Source organism: Amblyomma americanum, chromosome 2 (assembly GCF_052857255.1).
Source record: "Amblyomma americanum isolate KBUSLIRL-KWMA chromosome 2, ASM5285725v1, whole genome shotgun sequence".
NCBI classification, from domain to species: domain Eukaryota; kingdom Metazoa; phylum Arthropoda; class Arachnida; order Ixodida; family Ixodidae; genus Amblyomma; species Amblyomma americanum.
The window spans coordinates 5,106,489-5,123,436 of NC_135498.1; the positions used below are offsets into that span (position 1 = coordinate 5,106,489).

The 16,948-nt window shown below is 45.1% G+C and overlaps 1 protein-coding gene across 1 annotated transcript in view; it reads right to left on the bottom strand.

Moving 5' to 3' along the window:
* LOC144120460 (putative RNA-binding protein EEED8.10) overlaps positions 1-16,948 on the bottom strand; it is a 76,314-nt gene that overhangs the window by 45,256 nt on the left and 14,110 nt on the right. Inside the window, exons 8-13 of the mRNA XM_077652871.1 lie at positions 14,689-14,802; positions 7,524-7,621; positions 6,254-6,294; positions 6,090-6,165; positions 1,567-1,734; positions 1,027-1,075 (exon numbers count right to left, since the gene is read on the bottom strand). Coding sequence (XP_077508997.1) covers positions 1,027-1,075; positions 1,567-1,734; positions 6,090-6,165; positions 6,254-6,294; positions 7,524-7,621; positions 14,689-14,802 — 546 coding nt within the window. The remainder of the gene's footprint in view (positions 1-1,026; positions 1,076-1,566; positions 1,735-6,089; positions 6,166-6,253; positions 6,295-7,523; positions 7,622-14,688; positions 14,803-16,948) is intronic.

A 16,948-nucleotide genomic window follows, 5' to 3' on the forward strand; every position in this document is an offset into this window, starting at 1 on the left:
ATTGAAGCATTCTATATCAGCAAGAAAGGCAGTTTGTGCATCAGTGAAACGTCATTATCTTTATACAAGGCGGGAAACAGTTTTTTGAAAGATGCTTATCGTGTACTACTTGATGTATGAATATGCTCCTTGCGCAGGCGCCGGTTGACTGTATATATAGGCATGTATGTGGCTTCCCCAAATTAAACCAGTTGTGAGTGGCGCTCTGTCTCGTTTCCTTCTCTTGTGTGTGTGGTTTTGGCGCCTAAAAAGTACGATATTATTCTTGCTTGCTTATCTTGTTCTTCACTGTGGATCACAAGATATTTGGGAAAAGTTACTTTTCTTTTTTGAAAAAGTTATCTGCCTCATTCTGCCCTCTTTTGAGAGAGCGATCTGGTTTTGAAAGGAGGGGAGCCATAAAAAAATTTAGTTTTTTGGTCATGGTGCCAGCCATCCACCACAGAGTCCAACAAGGGGACGGGACAGGAACTTGAAAGCAATTCCTGCTCACGCCAACTATATACCTCAACTGTAACCAAATATGACGCAACTCAGGGTAGTTGGTCACACAAGGTTAACCCTCCCTGCCAGAGAAAAGGAAAAACCAAGAAGTGAGTAGAAGATAGGAGAGTTGTGAGAAAGAGATAGGAAGGTGAAAGTTGGAGGGGAGGATAGGAAAATGCGACTGCCGATTTTCCCCCAGTGGGTCAGGCCGGAGGTGCCGTCTACAGGAAGCTGGGGCCAAAGTGGTGTGTTGCCTCCGCCGATGGGTCTTAAAGGTCAAAATGCTCGGCATCGGCTCAACCACCAGGATTCCCTTTTCCCCGGACACGGCGATGCCCTGTCCGTGGTGATGCACTGTTCACTCGGTTCCGTGGTGATGCACTGTTCACTCGGTTCCGTGGTGATGCACTGTTCACCACCCTCCCCCTGCAGGGATGTCCCTGGGGATGCTCGGGAACCCGTGGTGTTGCCACTCACCAACGTCTGCAAGCTGCAGACGCCCCCCTGCGGGGATCATGACAAAGAGGGTAAACCACTTACCATGAAGAAGTGACCTTGCTAGGCCAAGCACCTTCAGTGCAGTGAGGTTCTGTAGGCATGGAGACAAAGAAGATGGCATTAAATAAAATAACAGCTTGCATAATAGCTGCTTTTAGTATTTTTTTTCTGTTCCCCCAAGTACCATAACCGAGCGGAACTAATTTACTAAAAAACAATGTTCTGCAGCAATATCCGAAACAATTTGCTTCAAAACTTACTGTTTTAAATGACTATTGCCTTTTGAACTCCCTTCTTACTACTATAATAGATGTTTTTATTTCCTGTTCTGAAATTTGTTTTCTTTAAAGATTAAACATGTGTTCCTGTTTCTCTTTTCTATATTCACTACTAGCGAAAAATCCCCTTTTTGGGATTGCAAGCAGACAGAGAAGCAAATAAACAGAACCTCCTCCTGTGTCGCAAATTAACTAACAGAACCGTCTTCTGTGTCGTCAGCTCAAAGGGTCATCACTCGGATCTTTTAAGTTAAGCCAAAATCTAGGGTGTTCAGTAATGATAGAGCACTGGTGACAGCAGCACCTTGCAGAGCACAAGCAGGTCGACATCCATGAGCTTGAAGCACTCCTGGAGCACCAGGTGGGTCAGGGCACTGCACATGGTGGCTATTCGGCAGATGCCCTTCATTGTCAACCCCGAGCAGTCACGAAGAGACAGGTGACGCAGTTGCAAACCTTCGACATTGAAACACTGCACAGCAAAAAGACAGTCACGACCACAATGTGCACTGCACTTTACTATGAACACCAGAGTTCATCACACTTTAAACAGAACCTGCTCACCGCATTAATGCTTTCAACCCTGGATTTTTTTAATTTGATCGTAGATTTTTTTGCTCCATGTTTTTACAATGTTCAAGGCCCCATAACCAGGTAGTAAAAATTTAAAGCTCGGGGTGAAAATATTAATTAATTTACAAGTACGGTATCAAAATCGAACATCAGGCCTCAATGGGTGCAAAATGCGAAAGGGACCGCTTTAGTTACTGCAACTGACAACAAAGAAGTGAACGAAAAAATTTCTTATTTTGCAGTGTGAAGAACTCTAATGAAGCTTTTTTTTTTTTACTTTGTAAGTGCAGATGGATCTTGCTATTGCCACAAAAGACATCGCTCACTCCTGTTTACCTTGTGTTCTCTAGAATTTCACCTCCTTCTTGTCATTGACAAGCTACTGCTCCAGCTGATAGTATGTCGCATCAAGAACACATGTTCAAAACTTGCACAGCCTTCCTGGAAGGCTACTGCAGACAAGGTTAAGGCTTTCCTCAAATCTGTAACACCCTCTTCTATAGAGCTTCGTGAAGCACTTCTCAGCATTTCTGAAGCAATGCTCAGTGCGGAGCCCAGCGCATCTAAGTTCTAAGCTTGCGCGAAGCACAATGCATCTGCCTCGCGCCTGTTTTCAAACCAGCTGCTTACTATAGAAGAACTCAAACTGGAAAACAATCTGTCGCGTCTGCATCTTGATCAAATGCATCAGCTTATGAGGTGCAGATATCCTTCAGCCGGGGAGAAAGCAGAAGCTTTTTGAGTACACCAAATACACGTTCTCATGAAAAAGTAGCCAAACACGCTGCATTGCTCCCAGTGTCGAGGGTGGCCCACACATGCTGCACAAGCAGCGGAGCGCGAGTTGCAGTGCGAATACCCCGGTTGCTTCTTGCAGCTCACTGCTGACGATCACAGGAGGAGGAGAGTAGTATAAAAAAAGGAATAAAAGCGCAAAGTCAGGTGTTAATTTATTCTCACTATTCCTTTGCTCTTACTGGTGCTCGCCGACATCTGTGCTATCATTTCCAGGCTCAATCCGAACATTCACCTTCTGAACATACAATAGCGAAAATTTTCATTTTTCAGTTCATCAAAAAGCTAATTTTAAGATTTCGTCTATTTGCTACGAGGAATATTCATTTCAGCTGTCTAGCAAGCTCATCAGTATAGGTGCATCAGCAAAAATACTAGCAGATGCCTTTCTAGAAAGTCCACCTATCATCACATAATCGCCACCACTGGCAACTGTTAATCCCTGCTGGTGTCCAAGTTGCACACGTCAAAAACATGTTGCAGAGCTGTCTCTATGCATTCAATAATATTTATGAAGGGGATATGAGCCTAATAGGGTGTTTCATAAAACATTTAAAAATCTGAGTGGAAAGCAACAAATGGTTAGAGGTATACAAACCTGCTATCATGCTATACTTCTGCTTCTTCACCCTATGCCTACCACTCTTCCCTAGAACATGTATCTCAATGAAAATGTGTGAACAGCGTTGCTGATAGCAACAGCGATCTCTGAAGTACTATCCCATTAAAAATTAATAGCATTTTCGCATGTTACTGAGGCACGGGTGGAATATTTTTGTTGTGATGTCCGAAAGGGTTAAGAGGGCTTACCAGCTACGAGGCAACTCAGATTTGAACTTTTTCTGTCGATAGATGGCAGCACTTACGTACCACAAAAAGGAGGGAAGTTCTATTACCCCTTCAGGTGTGTAAATTCTTGACCGCGACACGAAGGTATAAGTTCTTCCACGAACAAAAAGTAGGGCCGAGAACTTTCTGTGTGTTTATTTATGGGCAATAGTCACTTCAGTAACTAAATTACTGCTGAAATACTTCGTTTGATGTCTCCTTCACTGCTTATAATTTCACCATAGAACAAATCAGACTTGGGTAATAAGGTGAGATGTGTGGTTTGCAAAAGCACCGAGATCGTCTTGTTGCTATTCGTGGTGACTTTTAACGCGAATTTCATCATTGCACAAGCGACTACCAACTGTTCTGGACAAAGTTCGTATTAGTGGTTTATTGTTAAAAATAATAAAAATTGCAATTTTATAGAAGATGGCCGCTGCAGCCACGCCAACCGCGTGTGCTCTTTCTGAACACAAAAACGGCAGCGCACCTGAACTGTCATGACGTCAGGGGTTTGAAAGCGAAAATTCCACACCTACTATGGTTTCCGAAAAAGTCTCATTATGAGCTCTGCTTTTTTGTGTTCTTTTATATATTTCATAAATTATATACTTTTATGTATTATATATTTTATATATTTATTTATATAGCACCTCTTCCGAGCATTTTACTGATTGAAATATACGAGTTTTGGAAGCGTAATGCACGAGGTGCAACTAGGTGTGGCGCATACCGAGGCGTATCTAATTGGGAGAATAAATACGGTTGGGGAACGCTTGACACATGTGAAACCGGTTCAAAAGCAAAACTGGATGATTTTGCCAGCCAGGCCATGAACGTTTACATCACGTAATTTACACCACAGAGATGTTTATTCTGGAGTAGGGAGCTCGGAAATCCGCGAGCTCCTTTCTGCAGATAAGGTGCAGGTATTCTTACCCGATTACAGTGGACAGCACCTGCACTGATAACGCGAACATTCTGGCAGAGATATGCCTGTTCCCGAGGAGAATTAGAGAAAAAAGAGCGACACTCGACCAAAGATTTGTTAGAGAACCGATGTTTCGATGCCGATCCGAGACATTCTGGTTTCACTAGCTTGGAGCCAAAGTTGAACCAAAACCGAACGTTGGCTTCGACCGGTTCTCATGACGTCGCAGTTGCAGTGCAGTAGAGGCTGAGCAGGAAAAGGAAGGAGACAGTCCTTTCTCCCCTTGATGTGGGCTGTTGCACTGCCATACATAGTTGCCCGCGAGTATAAGGTGAAATCGCAGGTGATTGGCAAGTGCCTCAGTGAAAGGAGGGTAATCTCTACGTCATGACAATCAGTCTACATCATTAGCCCTGTTTACATGAACCCGATAGCGTCGGGTCGAGCATGGTCAATCTAACTCAACCAGTGCGTGTTTACATGAACTCGATTTTAGCGATTCAAGACCGGTTCAGCTGTAGCGACACCAAGCGTCGAGCAAGCAGTAGCAGCCTCCAAGATTGAGGCACGCCATAGCTGTATCGGAGGCGCGACGGCGCACGTGGAAAGGAAGTTCACATTTATCCTCTTCCCTCTCAGTAACCCTACTCTTCGACCCAACAGCCTTTACAAGCACATCGGTTCAGGGTTTAGTTGAGTCACCTACCCCTTGTGGCGGAATTGACTGGACCCTACCCGTCGACTCCCGGCTCGGCGTGAGTACCAGAACCGGTTTTCGAACAACCAGGCGTGTGGGTTCATGTAAGCACCGCTATCGGCTCGAGTCCCTCCTATGAGGAATATTTGCAGCTTCATTCTTGACTTGTATAGACACCTGGGTCACTGCGCCCCTGCACTGGGCAAGGAACAATGCTGTTCTCCCATGCTGTCCTGAATATTGAGCCCCTTTCCTGTGTTTTGGCATGAACAATGCCTTATTGTGTGGCTGCCGGGAAGGGAAAGGGGAAGCGCTTTTGGGTGTGGCCTTGCATTCCACTTCCTTTCCGCACCAAGAGCTCGAGCAAAAAAGAAACACAGAAATCCTTACCGAATACAGCCCAAGCAAGAAAAAAGGAAAAAGCTCAGGTCTGTCCAAGTTCTGAGTAAAAACCTGTGTGCACAAACACGGACAACCAAGGGGTTGGTGGTAGAGTGTAGAAGCGACAAAATACTCTGACGCCAGATGGAGCCACGACATGCTAGTTAAATTTGGCGCAAATTTCAAATCCTTGCAGAAAATATACACAACTTTCAGAGCCTGTAAAATGCAAATACTACACACGATATGAATGAAAATTGCGGCTTGACAATCGAGAAAGAAAAAGGGAGGAAATGTTGCGGACAAAATTCTGATATTTGGCTTAGTTTTTTCACGAGATGACATGAAAGACCGACATATCTAAATGCGCAATTTTTCTGGATATTTACCTCTGATTTGTAAGAAAATGAAACTTAAGAAACAATATCTGTCTGCAACATTTCCTCCATTCACAAAAGAAGAGAACGCTGCCACAGACCTCATAAACATCGAGCCATTTTAAGACACGCTACAGCTTCTGAAAGTTCCCATGTAATTTCCTAAGAACACTGTCACTGGTGAACCCTCTTAAAGTACACACCTCAATGCATGCTCACACAAAATGAACAAGGTTTCTTACCTCACCAGAAAACTCAAACATGTCAGTCAAGTCCAGGCGCTCCAAGGACTTGCAACGTCGAAGAAGCCGTTTAAGTCTGGGGAGAAAAATGCAATCCCCGAGGCACCACTTTAGTTTCACACAGTAGGGTACAGAAGAAAAAAAAAGTGTGCTCCTGAACCCACCCTTTCTCCCGTACATCAGAACAGTCCTTCAGCAAGACAGTCTGAAAGAGGCAACAAGAGCAGCCCATTAAATCATGCCCACATATACAGACCTACACTGCTTTCTGCAAAAACAGAAAAAAAGTTGAGGACGGGTTGCATTTGTGCCTGCTGTATGGCACAGATGCACAAAGCAAACAAGTTCATTGTGTAAAGTAGGTTGGTGTATGGTTTATGATGTTTAATGTCCAAAAGAGACTCGGGCTATGAAAGATGTCATAGTGGAGGACTCAGGATCATTTACACCAACTGGGGTTCTTTAACGTGCACCAACATCACATAATACATGGGCCTCTAGCACTTCGGCTCCATTGAAATACAGCTACCATATCCGGGATGGAACCCACGTCTTTCGGGTCAGAAGCCAAACACCATAAACTGAGCCACCGTGGCGTCCCTTGTGTATGTGTATAGTAGGAGTCAATAATCTGCACTCCAATTTTGCCTTTATGATAATATTCTCGCATTCTGAAACATGTCCTCCTCATTAAGGGGGGACGAGGGTTTATACAATTTTTATTAATAAAATCACAATTACAATATCTTCATGAATCATGCATTTTTGGGTGTTAATTGCAAATATGCCTTTAATTTCATGGTCCTCGTTCACTTATTACATGTAATACGTTAAGTAAGGCTTTTGTTATTTACTGGAATGGATGCCATTTCTATTTTTTCATATCGAGAAATGTGTCAAGGATAAAATATAACCCGCCTAAAACAGAACTTGAGTTTACAAGATTTTGAAGCTGCCACCAATTCAGAAAAAGAACATAAACTTTTTTTTTTCCCTCAAAATCTCTGTGCACAAAGGTTGTTAAATTTCACCTCCACTGAAATATGCCATCCTGGCTGGGTTTAATCGGCAAATCGATGCTCAACAGCTAAAGGCCATACAGCCAATAAGCCACCACAGCATGTTGGAGCTTGCTCGTAGGGCAACCATTGATTCAGTACTCATCAGCTGTTGCCCTCCGTACTGAACCACACCTATATTACTTTCTTTTTTAGCAGCATTTTGTACAAAGCAAACAAACTCAATCTGCTTAAGAGAATGTTCCCTATGTAGGTTGATTCATGAAAAATTTGAGAAAGAATGTTTAAAAAGAAGCCCTTAGAAAAGGAAGAGCCTAACTATAGTCCCAAAGCTGCAGAAAAAAGGAGCAAGACAGACACCATACAAGTTGCACTTTCGAATGTATGCACGAAAGGAAAATGGCAGAAGACAAACCTTGAGCTTAGGGCATCTGTTTGCAAGTTGATGGAGGCATGAATTGGTCAACTGCACACCAGATGCATCCAGGTACTCCAGGTTGGGACAGCGCATGCCTGCGCAGGCATCAACCATAGAGGCTTTCGTCCCACGCTGGCAAGCTTGTGTGGTATAACACTCATAGTAACATTTTCCCATTTAGGTAAAGTATGGTTTTATGAGGTTTAAGGTCCCAAAGCGACACAGGCTATGAGCTTATAAGACACCAAGACACCAAATATAAAAATATGTCAATGCATACAGCACACTCGGCCCTGCTGCTGCACTCTTTATGTAGTTTCATGCGGAATGGAAATGCACACTCTAAAGAACTTGAAAAAGGAGGTATTAGAGGAAAGACACGTACACAAGACAGAAGTGGTAGACATGGAAGGACACTGGGCTTTTAAGTGTGCTTTATTGGAATGCAAACATTGCTGCGCAAAACATCTGATGCGTGCGCATCTTCAACTCTTCCTGTGATACATAAATTAATGTCAGCTTGACCCCTCTTTTACTTATCCGCTATGTAGGTACATTCCTTGTTTGCTAAATGCAAGGGCGTATCACAGAATTTTTGACTGCCAATGTGAAAAAGCTAAGATTTCCCCCTCATATCTGGTCTTTCAACTACCCAAAATGGTCACACAATCGAACATTGGCGCAGTTTTTCCGGAGGCTCCATACATCCTGCCGGGAATGGGCACCCACATGGGGCTCATACACCCGCTACTCAGCCAAGACTATCTCGGACCCCACAAATAGGTTGGCTCCGCGTATAGGTCAAACCCCTCAATTTCAGATAGCAGTTTTTTGTACAAGATCAACTTATATGGTAACTTCAACCACCTGGGGTTCTGTAAAGCGACAGTCTATTGTCTAAGACAAGATAAAAATATTGTAATGTTCTTGTAGATCTTTCCTTGTGATGACAATAGTGAGGGCAGAACTTGGGAGTTTTGGTAGGAATTATAATTTTAAGTTGGCAAAAAAACTCGGGTCACAGCCACCACTAGAGCGTGCTGCATTCAAATTTCGCAACTCTCCATGTTGTATTCGCATGGAGTGGATATGCTACACTCTATGAATAGGGCTGAGTGCCAAAAAAAATGTAAATAAGGGTGTGCAAATACAGTAAAAGGTCCTTAATTAGAACTTCAAGGGACCGGAAAAATGTGCAAACTATCTGAAAGTTTGAATTATCGAATAGTCCCGAAAAACTTTCGAAAACTGCTTGCATTACAATGCAAATTTACTTGGTGAAATAATGGGCAATAGTTTTGAGATGAGAACCGCAAGACAATGACTATCTCATATTTCTATCAATGCTTTACTTCGTGCATACTGTTGGAAGTGTAGAAACAAGAACTGCTTCAAAATCGGGCCTCCCCTTCGCAATGAAACGTGATGGACCTCCACCTCTACCGTGTCACACCCCCTCCCATGTGGCACCGTCGCGTGTGAGGAGGCTTCATCGCGCTAACAACAAACGGCAAGTGACAATGCAGTTGTGCACTGGAAGGACGAAACCACATGGATGGAAGTGACTCAGCGGCATTCAAACTGCGAAGAAAAAAAAAATGGGGGAAGAAAACACCAGCAATGCGCCAATCAGCCTCCGCAGCTGGTCTTGGGTGGGTGCTGATGCTGGCTGGTTGAATACAATTCACTGCAGGCTGGCGCACAGCTCGGAAAAGCAAAACTGAAACTTGAATGATCGAACAGTCCTCAGACAGGACCCCCCGCTGCACTTACCTTCTCTTGGAATCCACTCGGTTACCCTTAAGAGCCAGTGGTTATCATGCTTTTGCATTACATGCCCTGCCCAAGCCCACTCTGCCCGCCTCCGGTCTCTTAATGTTACACCTATCATTTTTCTTTCCAAGGATCGCTGCGTTGTCGTTAAGCTGAACCCTCTTCATTAGCCTCCACGTTTCTGCCTGTAGGTGAGTACTGGTAAGATACAGCTGTTGTACACTTTTCTCTTGGGGGATATTGGTAAACCGCCATTCATGATCCGAGAGAACCTGCCATATGCGCTCCACCACATTTTTATCCTTCTTGTTATTTCCCTCTCAAGATCCGGATCAGCTGTCACGAACTGCCCTAAGTAGACGTATTCCCTTACCACTTCCAGCACCTCGCTGCCAATTGTGAAGTGCTGTTCCCTTGCTAGACTGTTGAACATTACTTTGGTTTTTTGCATGTTAATTTTAAGACCTACCGTTCTGCTCTGCCTGTCTAATTCACTGATAATGCTTTGCAGCTCATCTCCTGAGTGACTTACCAAGGCAATGTCATCAGCGAATCGCAAATTACTTAGGTACCATATTTACACGATTGAAAGTCGACCCTTTTTTTGAAATTTAAAATTCCGAAGTGGGGGGGTCGACTTACAATCGAAACGAAACCTTGAACTGCCAATAAAAGCAAGAGAAACGATGTAACAGGGACGCTATTGCGAGGTTATAAGTTTTTGTTTGCTCTACGGCTCCAAGTGTAGCATTCAGGTATTCCGCGGGCTTTTTGGCAAGGATTTTTCATTTTTTACTTTTACTGCGCACACCCTTACCCGCCGCGATGGTTCAATGGTTAGGGCACTCAGCTACTGATCATGATACCCGGGTTAGACCCTGGCCGCGACGGCAGCATTTCGATGGAGGCGAAACGCAAAGGCGCCCGTGCGCTGTGCGATGTCACGTTAAAGATCCCCAGGTGGTCAAAATTATTCCAGAGCCCTTCACTATGGCGCCTCGTTCTTCCTTTCTTCTTTCATTCCCTCCTTCATCCTTTCCGTTACCACTGGGTTTCCCCTGAGATTTGAGACAGATACTGCGCCATTTCCTTTCCCCAAAAACCAATTTCATTTCATTTCACTCTCGAGAGTATCGATAGTTAAGGAAGGGCTGCTGTACCTATCGCGGAGTCTGCACCAGTGCCTGGGAGTGTCGCTAGCTGATGGAAGAGCCGCTATTTCAGTTGGTTGCGTAATACGGCGGCTAGACAATTATATGCGTAACGGCGACGCTTCTGGGGAATGCCGATGTTTGCTGGAAAAGCCGACGCTCCGACACCGATCACTTTTTGTTTGGTGGTGCTTGGATTTGGTGCATTTGACTCGACTGGCGGCCGTGTGCTTCGCCATGAGCTCTCCAGGTTCGAAAAGCATTCGACGCCCATTCACTGCAGCGTTCAAGAGGGAGGCCATCATTTACGCCGAAGAAACCAACAACTGCGCGGCGGGCCGCAAGTTCGACGTTTCTGAACGGTTGGTGCGGGAGTGGCGGAAGCAGCGAGACAGAATTTTCGACTGCGACTCCAAGCGAAGACGTTTCCGCGGGCCGAAGTCAGGACGCTTTCTGGAGCTGGAGGTCAAGCTGGCAGCGTATGTCACCGAAATACGTGATCAGTCCCTTCCAATGAGATGCGAAATGATCACGCAACAAGCCCGGGTCTTTGCTACGGAAGCTGGGATACTCCAAACAGACTTAGAAGGCAGCAGAGCTTGGGCTTCAAAATTTATGAAGAAGGCTGGCTTCTCTCTTCGTCGGCGTACTACTGTATGCCAGAAGCTGCCTGCTGCTTACGAGGAGAACGTTCTCGCCTTCCATAGGCACTACCTCAAGCTTCACGACTCGCGGCGATACCTGCTCGGCCAAATTGGCAATGCGGACCAGACTCCCGTCTACTTCGACATGACAAGCAACACAACAGTGAGCGTGAGGAAAATTCGCGAGGTTAAGCTTCTCACGACACGAAATGAGAAACTTCGGTTCACTGTTATGCTATTATGCTTGGCAGATGCACAAAGCTCCGACTGTACATCGTCTTCAAAAGAAAAACTATGCCAAAGGAAACGTTTCTGAAAGGTGTGATTGTGCGAGTGAATGAAAAAGGCTTTATGACGGACGACTTAGTTATTGATTGGTACCGTTGGGTGTGGCTTTTGAGGCCAGGGGCATCCCTCAAAGGTCGCAACCTGAACGTCATCGTGCTGGATTCATTTCGCGGCCACCTTACCGCGAAAGTGAAGGCAGAGCTACGAAAAGGACATACAGATATGCTGGTCATTCCCGGCGGTCTGACGGGGCATCTGCAGCCACTAGATGTTGGCATTAGCAAGCCATTCAAGGGCTTGCACCGGCGTGAGTATAACGAGTGTCTGGCAGCGGAAGGGCGGGAACTTACGCCAGCGGGGCGAGTGAGGAGAGCCTGCCTGGCGACTGTGTGCGGGTGGGTGATTTCCGCTTGGGCGGCCGTACCCCGCGATGACGTGGTGCGGTCATTTAGGAAGTGCAGGCTTTCCATAAAGGACGATGTGCTGTGGGACTGCAGCGGCGACGACAACGACAGCAGTACCATTGAAGATGACTCAAGTGCGGATGAATGCCCCACCTATGCAATAAATTTTCGTTTTTGAGCGCGTCCACCGGTGTTTTTTTCTTTCGGACATGCGTATTAGGGGTTCGACTTACATTAGCGTCAACTTTTTTTTTTTTTTTTTCGGACAAGCGATTACAGTCGACTTGCATTCGAGTCGACTTACAATCATGTAAATACGGTATTCTCCATTAACTCTTATCCCCAGCTGTTCCCAATCCAGGCCTTGGAACACCTCCTGTAAACAAGCAGTGAATGGCATCGGTGAATAGAAGGCAGACAGCCATAATGCTTGCCGACAGTGGCGCTGCACTCCTATTGGCATAAGAAGGTTGCTGGTGTCCTATTCTTATCACCAGTCTTGTTTTGCTGAAAGTGTTTTTAGGCTTTAAACTGTAGTTTTTTTTAAAAACCTACATGTCTCAAATAATGTAAAAGCACATTATTCACACCATTGATTGCCACTTTCCACTGCCTAGAAGGTGGGCTAGTTGTGCCTGCAAAGTCAGTTTGCAGATGGGAAAGAGGCATTCTCATATTGAAGAATGATGGTTTAAACTGTTCTTGGCATGTTTCTTAGACCTGCAGCCGGGTATTCGCTTATTCGGGAAAGGACCTTTCAATTGCTGAAAAGAAAATACAGTAGATAAAGGTCAGCAGCCTGTCCTGTTAATGTGCGCTGCCACTGCGCACCACACTGGCATTTTTGAATTCTGCCTCCATGAAAATGTGGCTGCAGTGGCTGGAACGTGATCCTGTGTACTTGGACTTGATGAACGAATGTCATAGCCAATAAGCTACTGTGGCGGGTGTTTATTTCAATATTCCATTGAGGAGTGTTTCTTGTGAACAAGCAACTGTCCATATATATGAGAGAACCATGTATGTTGGACATACATACAATGCAGAATTGAAATTCCAGGCAAAAACCTCATTTTAAGCTGTTACTTTCAGAAACACTATGACACATCATGTCCAATTGCATTTAAATACCTGAGGAAGCCACTTTTAGAGCATAATGTAATTATCCCTACTCCCCATAGATGCAGAGAAGACATACCGTGTATACTTATGTAAGGGCCGCACTTTTTTTCCATGGTTTTGACGGGGTGCGGTCCTTACACGGGATTGGCATTTTTCGGCAACATTTTTCCTACTACAGAAGAGGCCTGATTATGCAATCTTTTTTATGCTGCGACACGCATTTTTGTGACAGATTAACATAGTCCTGGCGAATCCTTCAAATACATAATGCATTGAAGGTATGGATGAAGGGACGCACACCCAACAACTGGCACGAATGAACCGCTAAAAGTAAAATAGTAGGATGCTGGGTCACTTTAATGGCAAACATCACATAATCCTAAGTTAGGCTCAAAATCCTCCAAAGATCTGGCGTTCGACTGACCAACGGTTTGGAACGGTGCACCACGCCTGCGACACGTACGTGGCTACCAGGGTGCAGTGGCATTCGGCTGGGCTGCTTTTCCATGCACTTCAACGTCGAAGGTCTTGCGAAAATCAATTATACATTCATTCTTATGCGAGATTATTGTGCGATATAAACAACAAGATTAGACTTTCTATAGTAAACCGTGACTAGATTCAAGGCACTTTCGCTGCAGCTTCATTGCCTAGCGACACTGGGAGAACAGCGTGCTACTATGATGCCCTAGCTTGGCGGGCAGTGCAAAGACGTGTGCCACTAGCGTGCCACTTTTAGTTGGACGTACGCAGTGAGCTTGCGTACGCAATGACACTGCAGGTAACAAATGCGCATGCGCAGAACGCAAGGTATCTAGACGCGCGTTGCGGACTCCCGCCCACTATAAAGCATAGCATAGCGTACGCAACGTGGGACGCTACGTGCTGCGTTGACAAGATGGCGGCGCCCAGCTCGCCCGCTTCGGAATAAATACATGTCGTCGCTGGGTTCTCTTACGCAATATCTCGCTCAAATGGTAACGGTTCGCTTTTATTTCGCCTACTCTTGGCCACACGTACCGGTTTTAGCTATAATTAGCCCGTTTTTCAGATAGTGTGGCGATTTTCAAGCTCCTAGGCCTAACTAAATGCGATGTGTTTTCCTAGTAGCAACGACCCTTGGCAAAGCAGTTTTCTAGCTTTTAGTCAGTTCTTGCATTTTCTTCGATTTACATAGTTTTTTTCTTGGAACAAAAAAAGGCTCGCAATGCACTCACTCTAGTTATCAGTAATTACGGATGAAAATTTCTTCAACCGAGCGTTGATGTGCTTTGAAGTCTTGTCACCAGATGGCGGTACTGTCTAAACGCGTGCCTGAGGGACGCTACGGCGCAGCCAACTAAAAGTGTCGTGTTTACACTATTCACAGCGTACGCAACGCAGTAAGAGACGCGTACGCACGCTTACTGCGTACGCCCAAACTAAAAGTGTCATCATTTTTTGCGCAGAATAAGCGCTGCGGCACTGCATGTTAGTGGTTCCAGGCAGAGTCCGGCGCACGGGTGGCTTGTGCATGGTCGCGCAGGCAGCTCATGTATCAGCTCCCAGCTTAACATACCACGTGAGCAAAATTATGCACCCATAAAGCAATTCTTTTGCCTGACCTCTTTTTTTCCCCAACTGCTGGCTGCCAAGCTGGGGGTGCGGCTTTTACACGGGGTTGGCCCTTACATGAGTATATACGGTATTCATGTTTAGTTTCATTTTGGTCAGTTTCCTAGTTTCAAACTGACACTTTTCGAGGTGAACTTTGAGCAGGATACCCTGCACAAAGCATTACCGATAGCCTTGACTGCCTTGTGGTCGAGCATGTGCGAAGCTGTGGCCAGGTCCAGCCAGCGCAAGGATTTACCACAGCGTTCCAGAATTGCTCGCAGAATGTTGACCGTCAGGGCTGAGGAGAAAGCAGTGAAGATAGAAAGAAGTGTTAGGCCTGTAATATATAGCGTGAAGTTTCAGCATGCAAAACGACTGATTCCTCTCGGCATGACTGACGGGGATACAACCGAAGGGTAATACATTTTGATCTCTGAAGTCACCAAATCTGGTCAGACTGAATTTTCCGCATCAATAAGGGGTGAAACTCACAAACTATCTCCCGGCGCAATCCCAGGAGCAGTAAAAACTGCATTTTGGAGCAGGCTTGGAGCAGACAAAATTACTTTTTGAAGCAGATTGCGAGCACCAAAAATGTGCCCTTTTAGCTTTAAAGTCACACAAACTGTATTTTAGAGCACTAAAAACCAGCTGGTAGATTCACAGCATGTACAGCCACCAAAGTGTTGTCATACAGCGTGTGGCAAACATAATCCTTATATACACCTGTATGGCTCACAACAGGTAAAACTTGTGCTGCCACTACTCTGCAGTGCCAGCAATTTATCATGGTTGCATGAAAAAACGATATACTATGAAGTTTGAGTAACTATTACATGCATCTTCTGCATTTTGGCAAGCGGCTTTTTTAACCTCACCTGTAGGCCTGAGCAATGGCATTTTGCATTTTTACACAGCCTTTGAAATCATGACTGCACATCCCCATGAAATGACAAATTGCCACTGTTGTGCCCTCTGACAAAGATTTTTTTCCACTGTCTTGCCCGCGTATTTTTCTTCTAATGCAAGCATTACGCCCGTTTGTTAATGGGGATTAGAGAAAGAACCTTGCCACATCTTCTGAAGCAGGACATAGCAGCTTACACCACCGACACATCACATGCATATCATACTGCATGGAAAGATAATTGTGGATCCTCAAAAACAAGAAGCATTTTTCTTTTGATCATCAGTAGTCTACTAACCACAAGTGCAGCTCTTGGACAAATGTGCCTTTAAGCAAGGGCATATGGCAGGTTTTCAACTCATGCTGCCTTTTTTTTTTTATCACATGCGTGTCACAACAGTCAACTAATGTACGATTAGGTTGGACATTATACCGGTAAGCCATCTGGCCTAAACTGAATACACTTGTACAAGTGCAGACGTTCAGAAACAGAGGCATGCGACTTGCTTTCTTACACTCCTATTGGTGAGAGCAATTTTAGCTTAGCTAACGTGAACACTACAGTGCAATCCACTTATAACAATACTGAGGTATGGAAGTACGCTTGGAGACCGAGGGCTACACATGTAGCTAATAGCGAGTGCTCGTCCTCTACGGAGGACTGAAGAAGAGCTCGACTAAATAAGAATCATTTAGAAAAACCCATGCTGCCCTCATTTCCACCCAAAGTCCCAAAACCCCACCCTACAGCCCACATCCCATTCCCACATCCCATTCCCACATCCCACTCCATCCATCTTTTCCCACGGAAGATCAGGGGAGTCTGCCCGGGTCCGCACCCCGGCATGTGGTTTTGCTGCTACTCGTAGCATTTTCCATTTTATTTTTCACCTGCGGGTGCAAAAGGACCAGTTGTCCTTTTTTGGACCGATTCGTGCATGTTCCAAATGGATTAAGCCTGCAGTGCTTATGTGGTGCAGGCTGGGCTTTTTTTTTTAATTCTTTAAGACAGCCCATGAATAATCAATGTCACTAGTCATGGATATTCCTCCATGACGATGGTCACATGATACTATGCATCCATTGGTATTGTGCAGCTGTGGTAAAACAAAGACACAGTTTCAGCCCAACCGAAGCCAGCAAAAGCCGGAATGGAAAGTAGGCTCAGGCTTTTAGTGCTACATTTGCTGCAAGGTGAAGGGTGGCGCCACCAATTATGCAACGTGCAATGTGCTGCCTATGGTGCATGAAATTCCACCCCTGGTTTATCCAAGAGCATAAAAGAATGTTTCCCCATTTTGCCTTGTGGAAACAATGCTGTAGAATATGGTCACCACAGCTTTTAGGCTCACTTGATCAGTTCCACATCATATCAATGAAGCTACACACAGCCCTTGGCTCTTGCAGGTCAAAACAAGCTTAAACACACTACTGCCATCATAACTGTTTGGCACACACATGAGGTGTTTATTTATTTATTTATTCAAAATACCCCCAAAGGCCCTCATTTGAGGGTATTACATGGGGGGGGGGGGGG